The sequence below is a fragment of the Pelodiscus sinensis genome, chromosome 7 (genome assembly GCF_052426305.1).
Source record: "Pelodiscus sinensis isolate ZL-2025 chromosome 7, ASM5242630v1, whole genome shotgun sequence".
Classification (NCBI taxonomy): Eukaryota; Metazoa; Chordata; order Testudines; family Trionychidae; genus Pelodiscus; species Pelodiscus sinensis.
Genome location: NC_143058.1, coordinates 48,265,792 through 48,287,821, shown reverse-complemented (window position 1 = coordinate 48,287,821; position 22,030 = coordinate 48,265,792). Strand labels below are relative to the sequence as shown.

Sequence of the window (22,030 nt, the reverse complement as noted above, 5' to 3'; positions counted from 1 at the left end):
TTGATCAGATTGGCAGACTGACGACTCTAAAGGTGAAGGCATCCCTAAAAACAATTGATTAACAATCCAGGACAGGGTGAGCCTCTTGGAGATGTTTTGGGAGTGATTAACATCAACAAGATAACAGTAACTGGTCACAGACTGACATAGCGAAGTCCATAGACTTCAACAGAGAAAAAGGATTATAAAAGCAGGGTGCTTTGCTATAGAACTTTGGGTTCATCTTGCCACCAACTCCAGAAGAGCATTGGATCATGACTGACAAAAGACCCTGCTCTCTCTCTGTGATCAATCTGACTGGCCACTAGATTGGTCCAGACTCTGGACTGGTAACTATAACATCATCTGGCAGGACTGTGTGGCTGTGTCTACACTGCACCCCTTTTCTGGAGGATCTTTTATTCCTACTTTCAAGCTGAGGGGAAGTAGGAATAAAAGTACTTGAAAGTAGGAATAAAAGATCCTCCGGAAAAGGGTTTATTTTCCGGAGAATCACATCTAGACTGGCGCTTTTCTCCGGCTTATCCCCAAGCCGGAAAAAAGCGGCAGCTATGTTAATGCAAATACCGTGGGGGATATTTAAATCCCCCGCGGATTTTGCTATTCCAAAGTGTCTAATCTGCATCCCTTTTCTGGAAAAGGAGTGCAGTGTAGACACAGCCTGAGTGTATGGTGTTTGTGTGTGAGAGTGACTGAAAAGCATATGCAACTGTTGTATTCTCAATAAATGTGGCGTACTGCCTTTTCCCCTATAAAAGATCTCGCGTGCTTTGTTTAAGCATAACATAGGGGGTGCATGAGTTAGGTGGTAGGTTGAGGAAGGGGGCTGGAGATGTGAGGGTATGTGAAAGTTGTGGAGTGCACAGGGGGTCGAGGTGGGAGGTCTCATCTGCTAGGGCCTTTTCTCTCCCTCCAGACACCCCAACCAACAGGGGTCATCTCTTCTCCCCCAGCCAGAAAGAGCCTTCACTTTCTCCATAGCCCCTCCAGCCAGCAGGGGCCATCTCTCTCCCCAGGATCCCTCCTGGCAGGGGACTGCTCTCTCCCCCCAGCCCTCCCAACCAGCAGAGACCTTCTCTCCCCCCAGCTGACCCAGCTGGCAGGGGCTTTCTCTCTTCCCCTCAGCCAGCATTTCATAAGCATATTTGCGCAATTTTTAAATAGAAGTTTGACTATGTTTAAATTTATTTTCCATTTCTCATTAATTGCTTGAGTCATTAAGATAATTATATTTTAACTATACTAATGCACCACCATACTACATATTATAATTAAATATATAACATGAGGTCTGTACTTATTGCAAAAACTTAATTATTCAGGCTTAAAAAAACCAAAAAACGTACCTGCTGAAATTTCTTTCTCTCCCTGAAGAATGTCTTTTAAAGTGAAAGGTGTTGAAGCAAATTTAGATTTTCTTGAAAGAAAACACTTTTTCTTCTTTATAACAAGACTCAGAGGTTGGTATTTGTCAGCTTCACTGAGGCTAGGAACGGGGACTAATCTCCCACCATCACCAACCTGCTTAACAAAGTTTTTGGTAGCAGCAGCAAACATATTATGATATTAATCATAAAAACTCCTGTACCAACTGCATCTTCAAAACTTCATACCCATGTTAAAATATTTTACAATATTTTTGTAACTGAACTATCACATAACAAAAATTAAAGTCTAGCTGCTTTGTTTAAAACCTAGTACATTTTGTTTGGAGAAGAGAATCAGTAGGTCATCACCACCCAGCTTCTACAGTATATTGCTTTTACAGCTTCCCTTATGTCAACTAATCCTGCACAATGAATAATACATTAACTGTGTAAACTGATACAAAGATGTTTGCTTGATCTTTAGTAGTATAAGGCCATTATCTGAAAGTAAGATGATTGCTTTAGAATCAAAAGACTGCTACATTTTTCAATCTTTTTTGTTGTGATTGCAAAGACAGTGATATATTTGCTGTTTAATGTGCCTTTTATCCAGCTGGATCCCAAAGTGCATTACCAATGGGAATTCACCTGAACAGGCCACCTAAGCTACATAATTGTGTAAAGACTTAACACTTTTTTAAGGGAAGGAGACTTCTTTCAGTAGTGGCTGCATAATAGCTCTGTTAAAGACCTCAGCCTGGAATAAATACATTTCAGATTGTGAGCGCCTTTCTAAACTTTTTTAGCTGATGAGTAAATAGGACTTTGTCCAAATTTACTGTATGCTAGTGTCTCCATAGGGTGAGGGAAGTAGGGATTTTGCTGTGTTTTGTGGTTTCACTTCTGAAAGGGTTTACTTTGCTGATGTTTACTCTTTTCTGGCAGGTTGGTGTATTAGGGTCATGAGGGCTTGAAATTTATGTTTTCTGCATCAGAAAGGACATTATTGGGTTTTATTGCCTACATGATCATGTGTGAATTTTGTTCTGTGAGTTTGATGGGAAAGGGGGAGAGGAACATAGCAGTATGTTACTTCATGGATGGTGGTGTGTGTCTGTGGAGAGGAGAAGGAAGGTTGATTGATCTTGTCAGCATTTGGTAGGAGTGACATATCAAGGTACAATCCCGACTAATGATTGGCTATGTCATCCCTTTCCTATAACCTGGGATGCCCTTTACAATGTAGACTCCAAACTGGACTGGTCACCACCAGTATGTAAATCACTCCCAGCTATGTCTGAATGAGTGCTGCAGATAGACAGTCAAGCTTTGGCTCTTACTGATTTAGTTTTGCTGTGGAGCATGATGGGCAACCTAGTTCTATGTGTGGTCCACAATACATTTTGTTTACCACTGCCTAAGTGTGGAGTTACCAGATTCCACTAGTTTCCGTTCATGTAAGCTTTTTCCTAACAATATTAAAGTGACATGTATGTAAAGCAAAAGCACATGAAGTGAGGTGTGTGCTGAATGCATACACATTGACTGTGACAGCCATATGTTCCCTCTGCATCCAAAGTGCTATTATGGTTCAAACTGCACACCCACAAATTCTAGGTACAGAAGAGCAGTTAGCAAAACTACCCTACTCCAGGAAACCATCATGGTTACAACAATCTTGCAACCCATTCACTTGTCTAGGTCACCAAGCACTGCTGCAGGGTGACAGCACATACAGTCTCAGTCCTAGATTTTCCTCCAGAAATGTATGTACTGTACTGCACAGCCCTCTCTTGAGCAGTACAAATATACTGAGTCATTCATTATTCCTTTAAGGGACTAATATGCACACAACTGAGTTACCTGGACACTTCAGCTTGAACACACTGGATTTGATACAAAACCTTTATTGACTAAAAAGAGAGAGCTTTCAAGTGAATACAAGTAATGAGCCATAGAAATAAAAAAAAATGGTTACAAGAAAAATAAAGGTAAAGTGCTAACATAACTACATTTGATTCAAAGGAAAAGTTTTCTTACCACATGCTTTCAGTCTTAGATCAGGTGACAGACCCTGGCCTATTGTATACAATAGGGCTACGTCTACACTGGCCCCTTTTCCGGAAGGGGCATGTAAATTTCACCAGTCGTCGTAGGGAAATCCGCGGGGGATTTAAATATCCCCCGCGGCATTTAAATAAAAATGGCCGCCGCTTTTTTCCGGCTTTTAAAAAAGCCGGAAAAGCGCGTCTACACTGGCCCCGATCCTCCGGAAAAAGTGCCCTTTTTCAAAGTAGGAATAAGACCCGGGCACTTTTTCCGGAGGATCGGGGCCAGTGTAGACGCGCTTTTCCGGCTTTTTTAAAAGCCGGAAAAAAGCGGCGGCCATTTTTATTTAAATGCCACGGGGGATATTTAAATCCCCCGCGGATTTCCCTACGACGACTGGTGAAATTTACATGCCCCTTCCGGAAAAGGGGCCAGTGTAGACGTAGCCTAGCTGATGCTTTTGTTTCCTTAGGTGCACAGTGGCTACACTCCCAGGCCCGAGCTTTCTCCTCATGTCCTCTTCCCGGACTCCTGCACTCCAGGGCTGGCCCACAACATTTTGGCACATGAAGCGGGTAGCTCAAAAGACACCCCCATGTAGGGTTGCCAGGTGTCCGCTATTCTACCAATCTGGTTTTTGTGTCCTCTGTCTGGTAAAAAAAATTCAGAAAATACTAGACATGTGCAATGTCCGATATTTTGTTTTTCTGGCCGGGTGCTGGACGGAAGCCTGGCAGGGGCAGAGGAGTGGCTGGGAGGCAGAGCTGCGATTGGGGCTGGAAGCCTGTGGTAGCGTGCAAAAACCTGGTGGGGACGGGGGTAGCTGAGACTCCCAGACACTCCCGCGGCCTAGCTTCTACACTCAGCCAGAGGGAGTCCCAGGCTGGGAAGCGGGGCTCTGATTGGTGCTGGGAGCCTTTGTTTGCGTGCAGAAACCAGGCGGGGGTGGGGAGAGTGGCTGGGAGGCGGGGGTGCAATTGGCGCTGGGAGCCCTCAGCTGAATGCCTCTGAGGAGGAGTGATGTCTTGAGGAGAAGCTCTGTCCCTGCTCCTGAGCGCTGTTCAAGCACGTTGTAGCGCTGTAGTCCAGGAGAGAAGCCCACAGGTGCTTTGTAGTTGAGTTTAGGTGCCTTTCGTGGGTGCTCAGCCAAAACTGACTGGGGTGGAATTTCTGCTTCTTTCCACTGGGACACCCAATTTTTAGCTGGTGCTGTTCGGTATTTTTTAGGAGACCATCTGGTAACCCTACCCCCAGGTCCCCTCCCTTGGGCCAGCAGCAGACACAATTTTCTACACTCTGGGTCCTAATGGTGCCCCCCGTCTGGCACCTGCCGCAGCCACCACAGTTCGCCTCATGGTAAGGCCAGCCCTGCTACAGCCCCTCCACACTCCTGCCCTGAGCCCCTGCCCCTCACACCTCTCAAGCCCTGGCGCTGACTCCCTGCACCCCGGTATCCCCCTCCCCGCACTCCAGCCCACACTTCAGTGTCTTACAGGTACTGTCTTATTACAACCCTCCCGCGCCTGCCCGGACCGCTCCCCCCAGGGCGGGCTGCAATGGCTGCAAGAAATGGGGGCTCCCTTGGCGGGGGCGGTTTGTGCATCACTCCCCGGCCAGCCTGGGCCCACAGGCTGCGTAATGCGGGGAGCTGGCCCCTCACGGAGCTCTCAGCGCAATGGGCGGGGGGGCCGCAGCGGCAGGCGGGGGAGGCCCCCCCCCGCACCACGCGCCGACGCGGCCCCGCCCACAGCACAGGCCGCGGCGAGGCGGCGCTCGGCGGGCGCGGTGGCGGTAGCGGAGGTGGAGGCGGCCGGCCCGGCCATGTCTCAGGAGACCTTCCCGTTCCCGGCCGCGACCCAGCAGAGCCCGGCGGCGGCGCAGGACCAGGCCCGCAGGTCAGGGCGCAGTGGGGCATTGTGGGTAATTAGGGGCCCTTCTCCCGGTGCGCGGGCGGCCGCGGCCACCAACTGCTGGTGGGGGGGGGGGAGAGGCTGGAGCGAGCCCCCGCCCTGTTACCACTGGGGCTGGCCCGGGCCGTCACCTCGCAGCGGGCGGGGAAAGCGCTGCTCCCCTCCGCCCGGGAGAGCGGCTCACCGGCTGCGCCCCGCCCTCCGGCCTGGTCTCCCAGAGTCTCGGCGGCCGGCGCGGGGCCTCGGCCTGGGTCTTAGCCCCGACTCCCGGGGGCTGCCAGTGTAGCTGCCGCCGGTGCGCCTCTGGCCCTGCCCCTCAGCAACCCGGAGCCCCTTTGCGGATCCCTCCCCGCTCTCTGCGGAGCTGACGCCTGTAGCCGTTGTGAACAGGGCTCAGCGTCCCTGCCCAGGGGGAACGTGAGAGCTGTGACAGGGCCCGGGGCTTCCACGCACCTTGTTCAGGGCAAAGCAGCAGGGGCAGACTGATCGGTGCAGTGACAGTCAATCACCCCCCTGGCAAGTAAGAGCCTGATCCTCCAAAGCACTTGGTGCCCCGCAGCCCAGCTTCGCAAACGGAGCCATAGGACAATTTGACAAAAGCGCAGGAGCTTGTGTCATGATACTTCCAACAGCAACATAGTTAGTTGCTTAGTTTAACTAATACAGGGAGGGGAAAAGGAAATCTAGTACATGTTCCAAGCCAGACAAAGATAATGTTTGTATGCCATGATCCTACAAACTCACCTTTGACTTTAAGCATGTGAGTAGCCCCACCTAAAACACCAGTTCCTGAAATAGCTAACACGGCTATATTTCTATCACTGAAATAGCTAGGTGTGTGTTGGAGAGAAGCTATCCAGACACTGTTTACTTTTGTACCTGCTGAGTTTGAGAGAGATTGAATTTGCACACATTATGGAACTGTTGCCTTCAGATATTTCTCACCAATGATTGTTTCTTTGTTGTGGAGAAGTAGTGAATACTTTCTGTATCTGTATCACTTGTCCATGTTGTAACTGAAGCCATCCCCAGTTGTCATGGTGATCAGAAGAAAGCAACAATAGCTTGGAATGTTATTTGGAAAATGTATTCTTTCCCCCATTCCTATCAACCTGTGGAAAAGTTGCCTCTAAAGCAGCATGCAGCTTCCACCAGACTTGAAAAACATATTCTTTATCCCCATTCCCCTTAATTGCCAGTACAGGCTTTCAGTATCAGATAATTTTTCTTTTATCAGTTAGTGAGATCAGTTTGATTTTTTTTCATAACTTAAGTGGAGGATGACAAGTTGTCTTGAAACACAGATGATAAGACTTCTCTTCATGAGGAGGTGATTCAACATCAGTGCAATTCAGTAGCAGCCAAAACTAACTCAGGGCGCGTCTACACAGCACCTTTAGCTGGAAATAAGCTATGCAATTTCTGCTATGCAAATTGCAGAGCTTATTTCGAGTGTATTTCTAAATTAATTGTGTTGTTACTGCCTGAGCTACCTGTTTTTCCTCTAATTATGGAAGTTCTCAAATGGAGAGTCATGCAACCTCATGGAGTTGCAAGTATGTTATGTGGGGGGTTGCAAATACATATCTCCCAGCTAGCTAACATGTCTGCTGTGAAAAGTGATATTAACATGCAACTATTACTTTAAAATAGTGTAAAATATAAAAAAGTCTTAATTTTTAAGTGTGTGTGTTTTGGGGGGAGGGGAAGAGTCACACTGAGGCTTGCTATGTGAAAGGATTGCCAATAAATACATAAAATTTGACAACCATTGCAATCTTTTCCCATTCTCTGCTGCAGCTATAATACTCTTCCTTTCTTACTGTTTTAAGGGCAACATACCCACCTCTAGAGCCTCTTATTGGGCATTTTGAAACAAGGTTAAGCTCAGACTTCTGCCTAGCCATTGAAAGTTTATTTTTACAGTAGCTAGAGCTGGTAAAAAAAGATGCAAAAGTGGCAAGGAGTCCTGTGGCACCTTGTAGACTAACTGAAGTATTGGAGCATAAGCTTTTGTGGGCAAAGACCCACTTCGTCAGATGCATGTAGTGGAAATTTCCAGAGGTTACATGCATCTGACGAAGTGGGTCTTTGCCCACGAAAGCTTATGCTCCAACACTTCAGTTAGTCTATAAGGTGCCACAGGACTCCTCGCCACTTTTGCAGGTTCAGACTAACACGGCTACCCCTCTGATTAAAAAAAAGATGGAAATTTGAGAGATAATATTGGCCTAGTGAGAAGGGTGCTGCATTGTGTTCTAAGCATGCTATACCATGGGCTCTTGGATAAGTACTATGCATCCCTATATCTTTGTCTCCCCACCACAACGTAATGATGCCTTCCCCTTTTTTGTAAAATGCTTGTAGATCTGTGGATGAAAAGTACCATAGGAGCCAATATTAAAATTTCTTGAAAGTGTTGGTAACAGTAGTGAAACAGGGAACAGCGATTCCCATTTTTTAAAAATCAGCTCTAAATACAGATTTCCCTTCTAAAATGATAAATCTTTTCTTTGTAGCTTGGAGGAAATGATTGTTGCAAAACCAGGGAAAACACCAATTGAGTTGTTACATGAATATGGCACGAAGTGTGGTATCACTCCTGAGTACGAGTTTGAAAAGGCTGAAGGACAAGTACATCTTCCAAGTTTCACCTTTAAAGTTACAGTAGGTGACATAACGGGCACAGGTCTGTAATGTTGCTATACTTTGGTATGGTTGTTGGTAGTGGTTTCAGGAAAAAAATCTTTCTTCCGCTGTGTTTTTCATTAGAAAATACAAAAATAATCATTTATTTAATGGGTTAATATGTTTGACAAATACTGGAAGGCAAGCTTTTAAACTTTGAGTTTCACATGTGACTAAATATTAAACAGTGCAGTTTTAGGCTGTTAATTCTGATTTAATATTTTCAGAAAATTCAGTAAGAAAGGTAAAGAACTATAAACTGAGGCTACGTACGACTGTTCACATACTGAAGGGAAAAGCTCCAAGAGCTGCCTGCTAATTTGAGGATTCTGAAAAACCTAACCACTAGAAACTAAGTATTTGTAGGTATAGTTTAATCCAAACAGACCAATATTTTGTCTTCATGATAGGGACGTATGAGTATGCAAAAACATTATGATTGTGAAGTCAAGTACAGAGAAGTCAAGGAAATACTATAATTAAAGTTGCTTGTGCATCTTTGATTTGCTCCCTTTCTATGCAATCTTGGGATGTCATAGCCTAGGTGTATTTGTTTTTTAAAAACTTAAGGGATTATAGTTCTTTGATACAGAATATCTTCACAGTTCATTAGCAGGATTCAGAGCACAGTACTTGAGGTAATGCAGCAACTAATAATATGCTGTTATTCTCTGTGGACTATCATTAAAATGAGATGGGAAACAGTGTACCAGTGGGTTTCAAACCTATTTGCTAACAGAGGGATAAGGAGATTCATGAATTTGGGGTTCAAATTCCAGATTCTGGAGGAGTCTTCTATTTAGTTACAGGCAGTCCCCAGGTTACATGGATCCGACTTACATCAGATCCCTACTTACAAACGGGGTGAGGCAACCCCGCACTAGCTGCTTCCCCCCAGGAGACCAGGGAGACGCAAAGCTAGCACCCCTCCCAGCAGACCAGGGAGACGTGGAGCGGCTTTTCTCAGCAGACACCTCAGCTTGAGAATAAAGGACTGAGGGAAGTGAGGTGTGGGAGAATAAAACTGAGCTCTGGAGAAATGTTTGGCTAGAGTTTCCCCTACAATATGTACCAGTTCCGACTTACATACAAATTCAACTTAAGAACAAACCTACAGTCCCTATCTTGTACGTAACCCGGGGACTGCCTGTATTTAGAATTCTGTCCCTATATCCCCACATCTCCTACAAAATACACCCTAGATTCCCTTAGCAAAGGCACTATAAAAAGCCACCCAAGCCTGCCTTCTGAGGACACAATCTCAAACCTCAACACAGGGATAGATGAAGCATGTCAGGAATAGGGCAACATCACAGAGTGCTTGCTTTAAAGATTTCAGACAGGGATGCCATTAGGGGTAAAATCCCATTTAGTTAGTTAACTAGATAAACATGAAGGTTAACCGATTAAACGGGCAGGCGGAGGCGTTCCTGCCCGTGGCACACCTAGTGCAGCCCACCACGGGGCTGCTCTGACTTAGCTGGAGTGCACCAGGCCTGCCACGTGCCCCTCCAGGCTAGAATGGGCAGGAGAATACTCCAGCCCCCACCATTTAACAGTAACCAGTAAGCATCATCCATTAAAGGTGATGCTTACCTGTTAACCATTCACATCCATAGATGATGTAACAATTTAATAAGAATATCATGTTATAAGGATATCAGATTGTCTATTTTAATACAGGTGAAGGTCATAGCAAGAAGATTGCAAAACACAGAGCCGCAGAAGCTGCCTTGAACATTTTGAAAGGAAATCCAAGTATTGGGTGAGTTAGATTTGGCTGTATAGAACTGCAGAAAATGTCATTACTGATCTAAAACAGTATTCAAAAAAGCACTGAACACACACAATATACTGTCAGTTAGGCTGTTAGGAGACTTCAGTTTCTCTGAGGAAAGTTTTTCTAGTCCAAGTTAAAAATTTGACACACAAATTTTCTAATGTGGTAATCTTTTCTGTAATCTGGATTCTTGTATTTAATTCTTTTACCAGTGAAACTGTCCTAAGATGAAATGTGTTTTTCCAGGTGTTACATCTGTTACAAGATGCTGTTCTGTGCTATAATTTGAAGCTGTTAAGTAGCTTTTTCATCCCAAAACATTCTTTAACAACAACAACAAAAATTGCTTGCATCCTTGACTCAATGTTGGTTTTCTTCATTTAAATCATTGTTGTGAGGTGGGGCTGGAGATGAGGGTTCAGTGTGCAGGCTTCCTTGGGTAGAGAGTTCTACCCTAGCGCTCTCTCTCACTACAGCAGGTTGGGGCCAGGTGAGAAGCGCCTCTCCATGGCCACTGGAGCTGCAGCGGCCACTGTTGGGGGAGGGATATATGTCATCTGCTGGGGAACAGACAGACACACAGATAAATTCTCTCAGATACATAGTAGATAGCTGTCCCTTTCTCCACCCTGGCAACCCCCATTGGGGTTATAGCTGTCCTGATCCCCATGTCTGGCCCCTTGCTGACCCCTGTGGTCATTATACAGTACTAGTATCCCTGTTTTCCATCCCATACCCCATTTCGGGGGCATCCCATTTTCCTTGCAGAGCCAAACCCTTACCTTTAAGTTATGATAAGCTGCATATCAAATTTGTTGGTCCTACCTCTTCCCATTTAGGAGGAGTTCTTGAATAGACAAAACATACACACTCATAGACAAACTCTCTCAAATATTTAAGATGACTCATGTGTGTTTGTTTTCTCTATATAATTGGTCAATTTGCTGTTTGTGCGGTTTCCCCCGCCCCCTGCCATGGAAAAGAGAAAAGACACGTTTAAATTCACAAGTTTTCAGGGGACACATTAGTACAGGGGTGGGTAATAATAAAAAAAATGATAGCCTGCCAGTCTTTAGAAACTGGCAGGCCACTGCTGCTATATTTACTGGTATTGGGAGATCACAGCTCTTGTTGGCTGTGGATTGCCGTTCATGGCCTATGTAAGCGATAGGAAGGGGTGTCCTGGTCGGCACCACTTCTTGCTGCTCCCATTGGCTGCAAACAGTGATTCACGGCCAACTAGAGCTGTAATTGCCTGATACCTGCAGAGTCCCAGGTAAATATAGAGGTGGAGGCCCACCAGGGACTAACCCTGCAGACTGGATCTGGTCCATGGGCCAGAATGTGGCCACCCATGCATCAAGTGTTTCTGACTCTAAAATTTTAATTCTCAAATAATTACATTATACAGTAAACTTCCGATAATCCGGCACCTTTAGGACCCAGGGGGTGCCGGATTATCAAATATGCCGGACTATCAGAAGGGGGGGCTATGAGGTGTCTAGGGTGGGGTGGGGGCGATGCCACCCCAGACCCCTCATAGCCCCCCCCTTCTGATAGCCCAGCTCTGCCCCAGGCATCCCTGATTCAGCCGCTGCTAGTCAGTTTCAGCAGTGGCTGAATCAGGACGCCTGGGGCAGAGCAGCTGGGGGGCTGGCGAGTTGGTCCCACAGCACCGAGGAGCAGCGCTACTGGACCAACCCGGCAGCACCCCAGCTGCTCTACCCAGGTGTTCCCAAGTCAGCCGCTGCTGATACTGATCAGCGTCTGACTCCAGGAAGCCCGAGGCAGAGCTGCTCTGCCCCGGGCTTCCTGGAGTCAGCCGCTGGTCAGTTTCAACAGCAGCTGAATTGGGACACCTGGGACAGAGCAGTTGGGGCGCTGCCTGTTGGTCCCCAGAGTGCCGCACCTCGCCGCTGCAGGGACCAACCCGGCAGCACCCCCGCTGCTCTCTTCCAGGTGTACCCAAGTCAGCTGCTGCTGAAACTGATCGGGGGCTGATTCCAGGAAGCTGGGGAAGAGCAGCTCTGCCTCGGGCTTCCTGGAGTCAGCCGCTGGTCAGTTTCAGCAGTTGCTGAATCGGGGACAGCTGGGGTGCTGCCGGGTTGGTCCTGCAGCCCCGAGGGGCAGCGCTACGGGACCTACCCAGCAGCACTCCAGCTGCTCTGCCCCCGGCTTCCCCGATTCAGCTGCTGGTTAGTTTTAGCAGCAGCTGAATTGGAGAAGCTGGGGGCAGAGCAGCTCCAATGTTCCGGCTGCCCGGAGCACTTCCAGGTTCCTGATGGTGCCGGACCATCAGGAGTGCCGGACCATCAGAGTTTTACTGTAGTATTTTCCACATCTGAGAAGATGAATTCCCTTGGAGACTAATGTAAAGATTTCAATGGGACTACTCACATGTAAAATTAAGACTATGCACTATAGTGTAGAGGCTTGGTGCACTATAGTGTAGAGGCTTGGTGCCCTATGTTATTAATGGATTAGTGATTAATTTATGTCCTTTATAAGCAGTTTTAAGTTGAAATTGTCAGTTTAACAAAAATTTAAACTATTTTAGTCTTTCAGAGCCAGACTCCATAGTTCCAGATTCGCCAAAACAACCACAAAATCAAACCAATCCTATAGGTACGTTACAGGTAAGATGTACCTTTTTTTATCTTCAGACCATCATGCTATATAGTTCAAATATGTTAATAAAGTGTTTCTTACATGAAATTAATAGTGGATAGCCTGAATTTAAAATGTATTCTGGATCTTAGACCTTTCAGGGATTATTTGCCTCAAACTGAAAGCTATTTTTGAACTCATTTGAATATATCTTTCTTATTATTTTTTCTTTCTTTCTTTTTTAGTGACAGAAGGCAGCATAGACAGCCCAGAGCAAGTAGTTCAGGTCAGAAAAGAGCAAGCGCTAGTTGTGTTCACTAGTTGGGTTTCCCACACTAGTTGTATGGGAAAGCATAGAGAGCCAGCTGTAGTGAGAATATGAAATGTATATGTAACTAGCTTTGCTATAATAAGTACACTTAAATCCAGTTAATGCTGTCAAAATAAAAACATGAACAGGTTTAAATATAAACATTTGGATTCCTGTACTATAAGTTTTTTTTTTTAACGTTTGCAAAGCTGGTTGAAATTGGAGACTAATAGACAAAATCATCTGTTTATTTTTAACGTGTTCTGATGAATTCATGGTATTCTGTATTTCTGAAATCTAGAGAGTTTGTGGAAGAAGAAGAAAAGGCTGTATAGATGTCTGCCAATTTAAATAATGTGTTTCATGTTTGTTTTGTTTGGTGTTTTCATATGAAACATTTATTACTACAGTTTGCATTAAGATCTGAAGTTTTAACACTGTAGGATGAAAGTAGGGATGTGAACTGGTAACTGGTTAACATAATGGTCTGCGAGGTAGGATCCCTTCTTTGACCCCATGCTGCCATCTCCATCCAGCTGTGAGTCCATAGGCTGGGTGGAGCTGGCAGCCCTCCCCCCTCCCTGCCATTTTTGCACCCTCCCTCTCTCTGACCGTGAAGCTGCTGACTCCTAATCCATGCAGCCCAGTGGGGTGGAGCAGCCCCTGGAACCACTGACTAGGTCTACACTACAAAGAAAAGCAGGAAAAAGATATGCAAATTGCAAACCAAATGTTTTTCCACTTTTCTTTTGAAAGAGGCTTTTCCGAAATTCAGTGTGTCTACACAGCACCAAATTTCGGAAAAATCTTCTCTTTCAAGCCATCCCTTCTTTCTCGTGAAATGAGGTTTACAGGGCTGGCGAAAGAATGTGTCTGCTTTTTCAAATTTGTTTTTGGAAAAGCGGATGCATTCCTTGGACACGACATAGCTTTTCTGGGATACATCCGGTATCCTGAAAAAGAGCTGCAGGCTAGACGTAGCCACTGTGGCAGGCAGAGGGGCCACTCCAGCGCAGAACCCCTCGCCTATCCTCATTTAATCAATTAACCGGTTAAACTTAACTTTTAGCCAAACTAATTAAACAGGATTTTCTATCCCTAGATGAAACCTTAAGATCTAAATGCAGAGTGGCTCCAATCCAGTAAAGTACTCAGGCAAGTTTGCCTTGTTGAATTGGAACTAGAGTGCTCAGTACTTTGTGGGATTGAGACCAGGCACCCAACCCCGAAGACAGTTTTTGCATGTGCCTTAAACACAAATAGTCACATTGACGTTGAGGGAGCTTCATGTTAAGTGAAACTGTTTGCAGTATTTTGACCTAAATTTACTTGCATGGCTCTGAAAAATCTCATGGTTCGTGAATGACTAGTTGTAAGTAAGAATCAAAACCTGAAAATCTCCTACTGGAGATGAGATTTGTATGGTGATGCTTTTTCATAGATATTTAAGGTAGATGATACAGAAATCTTATCTTAAGACATGCTCTTCCCTTAACATCTTTTATTAATGAATAAATCCTTAGTCACATTTTGACCATTGCTTTTAAAATAAATCTAGTCAATGTATTTCTCTTACACCTTGTCATCTGCTTACAAATAATCAGTTTATGTACCATTCTGCTCTTTCAGATCTAATAGAGAAACTTTAGTTAAAAGATGTCTTACTGCGAGATCAAAAAGAAAAATTCACTGACAGCATGAATAGGATTGTGTTTTTTCAATTACTTCTCTGTAGCTGTGTTTTTATTTCATTGCTGTAGCTACAGTATTGCATGATGTGATATGTTCACTGTCACTAGTTTTGTTAATTGACTATCTTAAGCTGTCTGGTCTTGCCAAATCAGTACTAATTTGGATAGTCATTAACAGAATTGAATATAATAGCTCAGAACGATTAAAGGAGGAGATGGCAAATAGTCAAGCTTTAAAGCTTGACTAAGAGATTCTGGCTGATTTTTAACTTTTCTGAACAGGCCAGTTCATCTCTCTCTTACACAGCATGCAAAATCCTGCCAGTCTAAAAAGAAAAAGCTGAGGATCAAACATCCTATATAACCACCCTATATCCTTTCATTTTTAGGACAACACAGCTCTTTAAAAATGTAACTTACTAGTGTTCTGGGGGATTTTACATGTGCCACTCATAATTGAAAATACTGGAACTGAACAGGTTTTATTTGTTTGTCACCCTCTCTTCTTTGACTTATGTCATTGTGGATAATTGATACCCCTGTGTTTTCCCACATCAATATTAGGGATGTTAAAATGCGGTTAATTGAGTAGTTGACTAGTCGATGGAATTTCCATCAACTACTCGATAGGCACTTCCACATTCCTCCTTTGAAAAGTACAAGAGCCCCTGCTGACTCTGGGCTGCATGCGGGTGCCTGTTTTGAAATGTACAAGAGTCCCCAGCAGGTGCTTTTCAAAGTGCATTTCAAAGCCATGGAGTCTGAGTCAGTGGGAGTCTCCCGCTGACCCTGGGCTCCATGCTACACTGCATGCTGCGCATAGCCCCAGGGCCAGCTGCCCCTTTGAAACGCACAAAGGCGGCGTTTCAAAGGGCAGCTGCCGTGGAGCCAAGGGTCAGCTGGAGACTCGCCAGCTGATCCTGGGTTCTGTGTGGCACTTCCCCAGAATGCTGCCTCTGACATTTCAAAGGGGCAGTGCCGTGGAGCCCGGGGTCAGCTAGGAACTTTCAGCTGATGCTGGGCTCCACACAGCAGCAGAACCTGGGGTCTGCTTGGGAGTCCCCATCTGACCTTGGGTTCTGGAAAAATGCCGTGCAAAGCTTGGGATCAGCTGGGGAGTCCCCAACTGACCCCTGGGCTCCATGGCTGCCCCTTTGAAATGCGCTAAGGTGGCGTTTTAAAGGGGGCAGCCGCCACACAGCTGATCTGTGATCAGCTGCCCCTTTGAAAGGCTACTTTGAAGTACCTCTCTACCTCCCCTCCCCTTTTGCTGGCTCTATATCATAGAGGCGGCAAGGAGGAGGCGGGGAAATAGACTAGGCAACAGGCTATCCAATAAGCAAATGCTTATCAGATAGTCAACTAGTCTTTAACATCCCTAATCAATATATTGTACTCTTCAAACTATAAGAAATATTTCAGTGTCATGGTGGTAAATGTGTTTGAAAAATGGATAGTTAAGTTTTGCTAAAGAAAGATGGTAGCTGTTTAAAAGGGATGTTTAGAGACAAACCAAAGCAGAGTTGCTTGCATATTCAGATCTAACCTCTGTTTCTCTAGGAACTGGCTGTTAAGAAAGGTTGGAGACTTCCTGAATATTCACTTGCACAGGAGTTGGGGCCTCCTCACAAGCGGGAGTTTGCCATGACTTGCAGAATAGAAACATTTATAGAAACTGGTATATATTTTTTAAATCTCACAATTTCGCAATACCTAATGAATTGTGATTGTTGCCTCCCTCCATTTTATTTATATTTTAATATTGTACCTATTGGTCCTTTTAAAAAGCAGTTTCATGATTTACAAAATGCATCATTAGTACAACTAAAATGTTTGCTGTTAATGTTTGGACAGTGAAGACACATTTTCAGTTTCCTAATGTTAAGGAAGAGACCATATTAAAAAGCATTCCATTATTTAACTTGAAAATGCTGCAAGTTATGGTGTTAAATTTTAAAATGCAGACTTGCTGTGCTTTTAAATATTAGGATAAGTGATATTCTGCATGATAGTTCTGTCTTACTACCTTGATAAGTGCAAGAGAATGCATAATTACATTGCACTGATATTCTAAACAGTGCTAGTATATAAGACTTTAAATCAAGCTATTTAATTGTTGTGTTGAGAAATGTTTTAGATGCAATAGAAAGTGTTGAATGATACCTCTACAGTATACTGAATTAAAATGTTCCATTCTAAATTAACATACTCTGACATCATGAATAATAATATGCTATGTAGATACATAGAAATACTATTTCAACAACAATTATTTGCTGAATGACATTCATGCATTGTGCATGTTAGATAACCTCCAAAAGTTTTGTGTTGGCACTTAACTCCCTTGTATAGTTAATAAGTATAGATTTTGCTCATAAATTATTCTTGACCAGCCTTTCAACCTAGTGATCAGCATGTGACTAACTATGAATAACCTATGCACAAATGAGATTGTTCTGAAATTTTTTGGTTGTGCTTAGTGACATTGTAATATAGAATTTAGGCTTTGAGAAGTTGTGTAGGGGGATGGTAAGGAGGGAGAAGTAATTTGAAATACTAAGTGCAAGACACTGACTCTTCTTCCTCAGCACAGGTATTAACCTCACGTTTTGTAACTCAGTAATAATGATAGAGGCAAATAACTGTGTCTGGCCCTAAGTTTTTAAATGCTTAATGTGTTTTTTACATCTGAGAAATGAGAGGTTTACTTTAATTTAATGGAGCTTCTAGGAGAATACTGCTCTTTAACTTAAACACATTGTAAACCCTGTTTCCTTAGTGTACAGGCAGTCCCCGGGTTACGTACAAGATAGGGACTGTAGGTTTGTTCTTAAGTTGAATTTGTATGTAAGTTGGAACTGGTACATATTGTAGGAGAAACTCTAGCCAAACATTTCTCCAGAGCTCAGTTTTATTCTCCCACACCTCACTTCCCTCAGTCCTTTATTCTCAAACTGAGGTGTCTGTTGAGAAAAGCCGCTCCGCGTCTCCCTGGTCTGCTGGGGGGGGGCACTAGCTTCGCGTCTCCCTGGTCTGCTGGGGGGAAGCAGCTAGTGCGGGTTTGCCTCACCCCATTTGTAAGTAGGGATCCGATGTAAGTCGGATCCATGTAACCCGGGGACTGCCTGTACTTTGTAAGACTAGATCAAAAGTTCTCCAAGTACCCCAAATATCTTCAACCAGTAGTTTTTAGCATTGTATTTACAAAGAGACTTTCAGGTTGAATTCAAATCCAGGTGGTCAGTGATTTGGATCACCTATTTAAATCAAAAGCAGGCTGCTAATGATTAAAATGTTGCCATCTAATGCCTCTTTGGTAGTCTTCATGAAGTGAGTTGATTTTATTTTAGTTCTTAATGTGTTCTTAAGGTGTTCTCCATCACAGAACCTATCATTGCAATTAACTAGCACCAATAGTTGTAGTCTTAGCCAAAAGTCCCAGGATTAACTGGATTTGTAGACTCAAGTGTTCTTTCATTAGAGGAGGCGATCACTTCAGATTAACACCATGTTATTCTAGAACAGTATGTGAACTTTCACAATTTCACATATTCTGCCTGTTCTGAATACAACTAGAAGGCTTCAGGTTTCTTAACTAAGTACCTTTTAGTTGTATTACTCACATTTTCCTTCTTTTGCAAGAATTGTAAGAGTTGGCTGCCAGAGTGTTTGTGTCAAGATATTATTTAAAAGGTTTTATAATAGTAAATTTATTTGTGAAATCCAAATGTGTCTAAAGGCCAAATTCTGCTTATCTACAGATTGGATAATCAAACTGTACTAATTTAGGAACTCAATGTTGCAGCAGTGAATCCCTAATAATAGTCCACAGTATTTCACATAAGCATTCAAAAAGCAGTCAGATAGTAACAACTTATTTCTTACTGTTTGTGATAAATTGGAACCAGCAACCTGCAGATGAATTATCAATCCTTTGAGCCACTATGTCCACTGCAGTGCATTTTTCTCTTGTTAATAACCTCTGGTTTTGTTTCTTTATGCAGGGACTGGGACATCTAAGAAACTAGCAAAACGAAATGCTGCTGAAAAATTACTTGCCAAATTCCACAGTTTCCCTCCAGATAGCATCAATATTTCCTTAGTAAGTAATGGGCAGAGCAGCATAAGTGCCATAGATCCTGTCAGACAATTCAAGTTATGAAAAAGCAAAATATGGTAGACACTTCATTAGCAAAGTCTTATGCCATATTCTTATTTTTAAGAGGACCCAAAAACTCTGTGCCACCATCCAAATTTGCATCAGATTATTATGACATTGGTGGAAGAGATTATATAGTGACAGCCACCATTAAAAATAGTTATTCTTCTCTGTGCTATTCTTATTAATAGGCTTCAGATACCCCATCCTATCATTTAACAAAACAAGGGAAAGGAATAGAACACAAAGCTATTTTGGGAGGGAAGAAAAAGGAAGTGGGTTTTGCCCAAAAAAGCTCATGATACTCTCTCTATATATTTTTTGTAAGTCTCTAAGGTGCTACAGGACTACTTGTGGTTTCTTCAAATAAAGATATGTTATATGTAGATACCCTTGTTTGACATTCTAACAAAGAAAATCAAACAGGGAGAACTTATTTGATGAGTAACATAAGGAATCTCAAGAAGTGGGAGAGGGGAAATATAGTGCAAAAAATAAAGTGATTAGTGTTTTAGAATCTGCTTACAACAATAATAAATTATAATACCTTGACACAGACAACACGTGCTGATGAAATATAAGTATTTGCCCAATTAAGTTATTGGGAAACATAATACAAACCCAAAACATGGTGGCCTATTTAAGTGTACGTTCTGGGACAGGATAAGTTTGTTCACACTAAATTTGCACAGTGTATCTAAGATATCAAGGAGGCCACCAGGCAGCTGCTGCTGGCAGCTGTATATATACTTTACTTTCATTAAGCAGTAGTGCACATCACTTTATTCAACAGTACTGTCAACACGTTCTTTTGTAACAGGCACTGTGGAGGAAGCAACTATGCAAGAGGCATAGGAATGCATGGTCTGACCCATTTATAAGGAGTGGAGAGTTGAGATTGGCCAAAGAGGAGGAGAAGACACCAGGTGTGCTTGTGAGGAGAAGATGAGCAAATATGGGGAAAAAATTAATAAAAATGAGGGAGAACGCAGGCAGAAAGACTGTTTTAATCAGGCCAAAGAGTAGTGTAAGGGAATGGCGTAGTGGGCAGCCAGGCACTGTTCCATCATTCGGGCAGTTGAACAAAAGAACTGGGAATAACTGACATACTATCTGAAGATGCCATGTGGAAATCTGAATTTTCTGTGTTTTTGTAGATGAAAGTGATTATTGTATGACTTTTGTTGCTGAACAGCATTTTATTAATACATAAACAAAACTAAACCCTATTCAAATGTTTTCAGGGAAATGAAGTTGGAAGTAATTTAGGCTGTACCTGGGATGCCTTACGGAACTCATCAGAAGAAAAAATTATGTTGCTGAAGAGAAGTCCCCTGAGTATTCCTAATACAGACTACGTCCAACTGCTTGAAGAACTTGCTGAAGAACAAGGTTTTGTTGTAACATATTTGAATATAGGTATGAAATTTGGTATCTTAGAATTGTTATACATGAAGGATACATTCCTCCTCACAAACAAAACAAGCAGTGATGATAAATAAGAGCTCTGCTCATACTGTTAACTTTGCCTAGAAACTCTGAGCCTGCATTGGATATATGGGTGGATCCTGCATTCATATGCAGCTCCACTGAAGCCATGGTTTGTCCACTTGAGTATGACTGAAGCCTAAATTACTGTAACTACAACGGGATGGTTCTACAGATTTGGTCATTATTTATGGCCATCAGCACAAGGGCCAAAGACTTTCATATTGCCACTTACTGCAATATCAGACGTTTGGTCAGTCTAACTACAATTGTAAACTTTCCCTTCTATTCTGTTGTTCTGGTTTTTAAATCTCCTTATCGCCTTTCTTCCGTGTGTTATCTCCACTTGATTGTGACAATCATGCAACTAGGAAAAGCAGAATAGCTACAAGACTGTAATATCACTTACTTTTATTGCATTTTTAAGATAAACAAAGCATAGGCAGTCTGGACTACACAGGCAAATAGATGTCCAGATTAATAAGAAATTATGTTGGCACAAAAGTATTAGATTTGATAAGGAAAGGTAAGATTGAAATCTTAGCTCACATTTTAATGATATCATAGAATGCTGGATCTGGAAGGGACCTCTAGAGGTCATTGAGTCCAGTCCCCTGTTCTCATGGCAGGACCCAGTACCATCTAGACTATCCCAGATAGACATCTATCTAACCTGCTCTGAAATATCTCCAGAGATGGAGATTCTACAACCTCCCTAGGCAACTTATTCCAGTATTTAACCACCCTGGAAGCTAGGAAGTTTTTCCTAATGTCCAGCCTAAACCTCCCTTGCTGCAGTTTAAGCCCATTGCTTCTTGTCCTAATGTAGTAATAAATTTACGAGTATCCAGCAGAGCTGCTATTCTAAAAAAGTTAGAATTTTGCAAAACATTTGATACTTACATAGTTAATATTTACAATCATTCTTTCCAGAGTTACTAACAAAATAACTATATATGCTACATAGCAGAAACCGAAAGAGTTGGATGGCCTATTCCAGATAGTCAACATTCTGTTGTTATCCTTAATACTTTCCAACAATAAGTGTTTTGCAAAATATTCTGAATAAGTAGTGACTAAAAGTCAGTGTGACTGTAGAAGTGATTTTAATGCATGTCACTTGGAAACATTTTAGGAAAACAAGGGAACTTGTGCAGTGACTTATACAAGGCATAATGTTGAACTAATTTTTTGTTTATATTTCAGAGGAGCTGAGTGTGAATGGACAATACCAATGTCTTGCTGAACTCTCGACCAACCCAGTCACAGTTTGCCACGGTACTGGGATTTCTTGGGGCAACGCTCACAATGTTGCTGCTCACAGTGCATTACAGTATTTAAAGATTATGGCTGGAAGAAAATGAAATTAACTTTTTTTTCTATTTCAGATAAAAATAAGATATTTCAAAAGTTGGATGTTTTCCCATATATGTAGCTCAGATTTATTTTGGGCTATTTTTAAACCACCCCACAAACCCCATTTTAGTTATGCATTGCTTTGAAATGGGTCAGTTACCATAAGGTTTTCATTTTGGATTAGTTTACTGTATTTAGTTCAGTATTGTAAAGCAATGACGAAATTCAGTTGCAGCTCACTGAAGCATAAATTCTCCCGTAAGGAAAAAAGGGAGAACAATTTTATACCAGAATTAGAGAACACAGACATTAAAGATGGTAGCCATATTCTGCAATGTGCTGAATATCCGAACACATCATAGTTTTCAGTGGGACTTAGGGATTATCTGTTCCTTTTAGGGACAGCCCTTTGAAGAGCATATTCAGTTGCTGTTTATATCCCAGTGAAAATATTTTTGATTACATGTTTTAAAAGATTGGCATGGTGTTTGATAAGTGTTCCATTTTATTTTTACTTCATTGTGTGATCTTTTTAAATCCATTTTCTGAGAATGAAACCTGAAAACATCATAATGGCTACAGAAACATCACTGCACTCTTTTAATAAAGATATCTATAACTCTCA

The 22,030-nt window shown here is 42.9% G+C and overlaps 2 protein-coding genes across 8 annotated transcripts in view; one reads left to right on the top strand and one right to left on the bottom strand.

The window, feature by feature from the left end:
* The window catches only part of PJVK (pejvakin), a 23,067-nt gene extending 16,349 nt beyond the window's left edge, over positions 1–6,718 (bottom strand). The window contains exons 1-2 of one of the 3 annotated variants that reach the window (XM_025182793.3): positions 6,272–6,718; positions 1,347–1,521 (exon numbers count right to left, since the gene is read on the bottom strand). In XM_025182793.3, coding sequence (XP_025038578.2) covers positions 1,347–1,521; positions 6,272–6,352 — 256 coding nt within the window. In that variant the 5' untranslated portion in view covers positions 6,353–6,718. Of the gene's footprint in view, positions 1–1,346; positions 2,059–6,271 lie in introns of those variants that run through there. The other 2 variants (XM_025182799.3, XM_089779782.1) reach the window with 2 other exon arrangements.
* PRKRA (protein activator of interferon induced protein kinase EIF2AK2) lies at positions 4,998–22,030 on the top strand. Of its 5 annotated transcripts, none has more exons than XM_075933724.2 (9): positions 4,998–5,336; positions 7,846–8,015; positions 9,698–9,779; positions 12,352–12,419; positions 12,647–12,687; positions 15,963–16,080; positions 18,407–18,504; positions 19,806–19,980; positions 21,256–22,030. In XM_075933724.2, exons 2-9 carry the CDS (start codon positions 7,856–7,858, stop codon positions 21,411–21,413), a joined length of 900 nt encoding a protein of 299 aa, XP_075789839.1. In that variant the 5' UTR covers positions 4,998–5,336; positions 7,846–7,855; the 3' UTR covers positions 21,414–22,030. The 5 variants fall into 5 exon arrangements, with proteins under 5 accessions (XP_075789839.1, XP_075789835.2, XP_075789838.2 ...); XM_075933720.2 differs by having other exon boundaries at positions 5,009–5,311; XM_025182802.3 differs by lacking the exon at positions 4,998–5,336 and adding an exon at positions 5,404–5,846.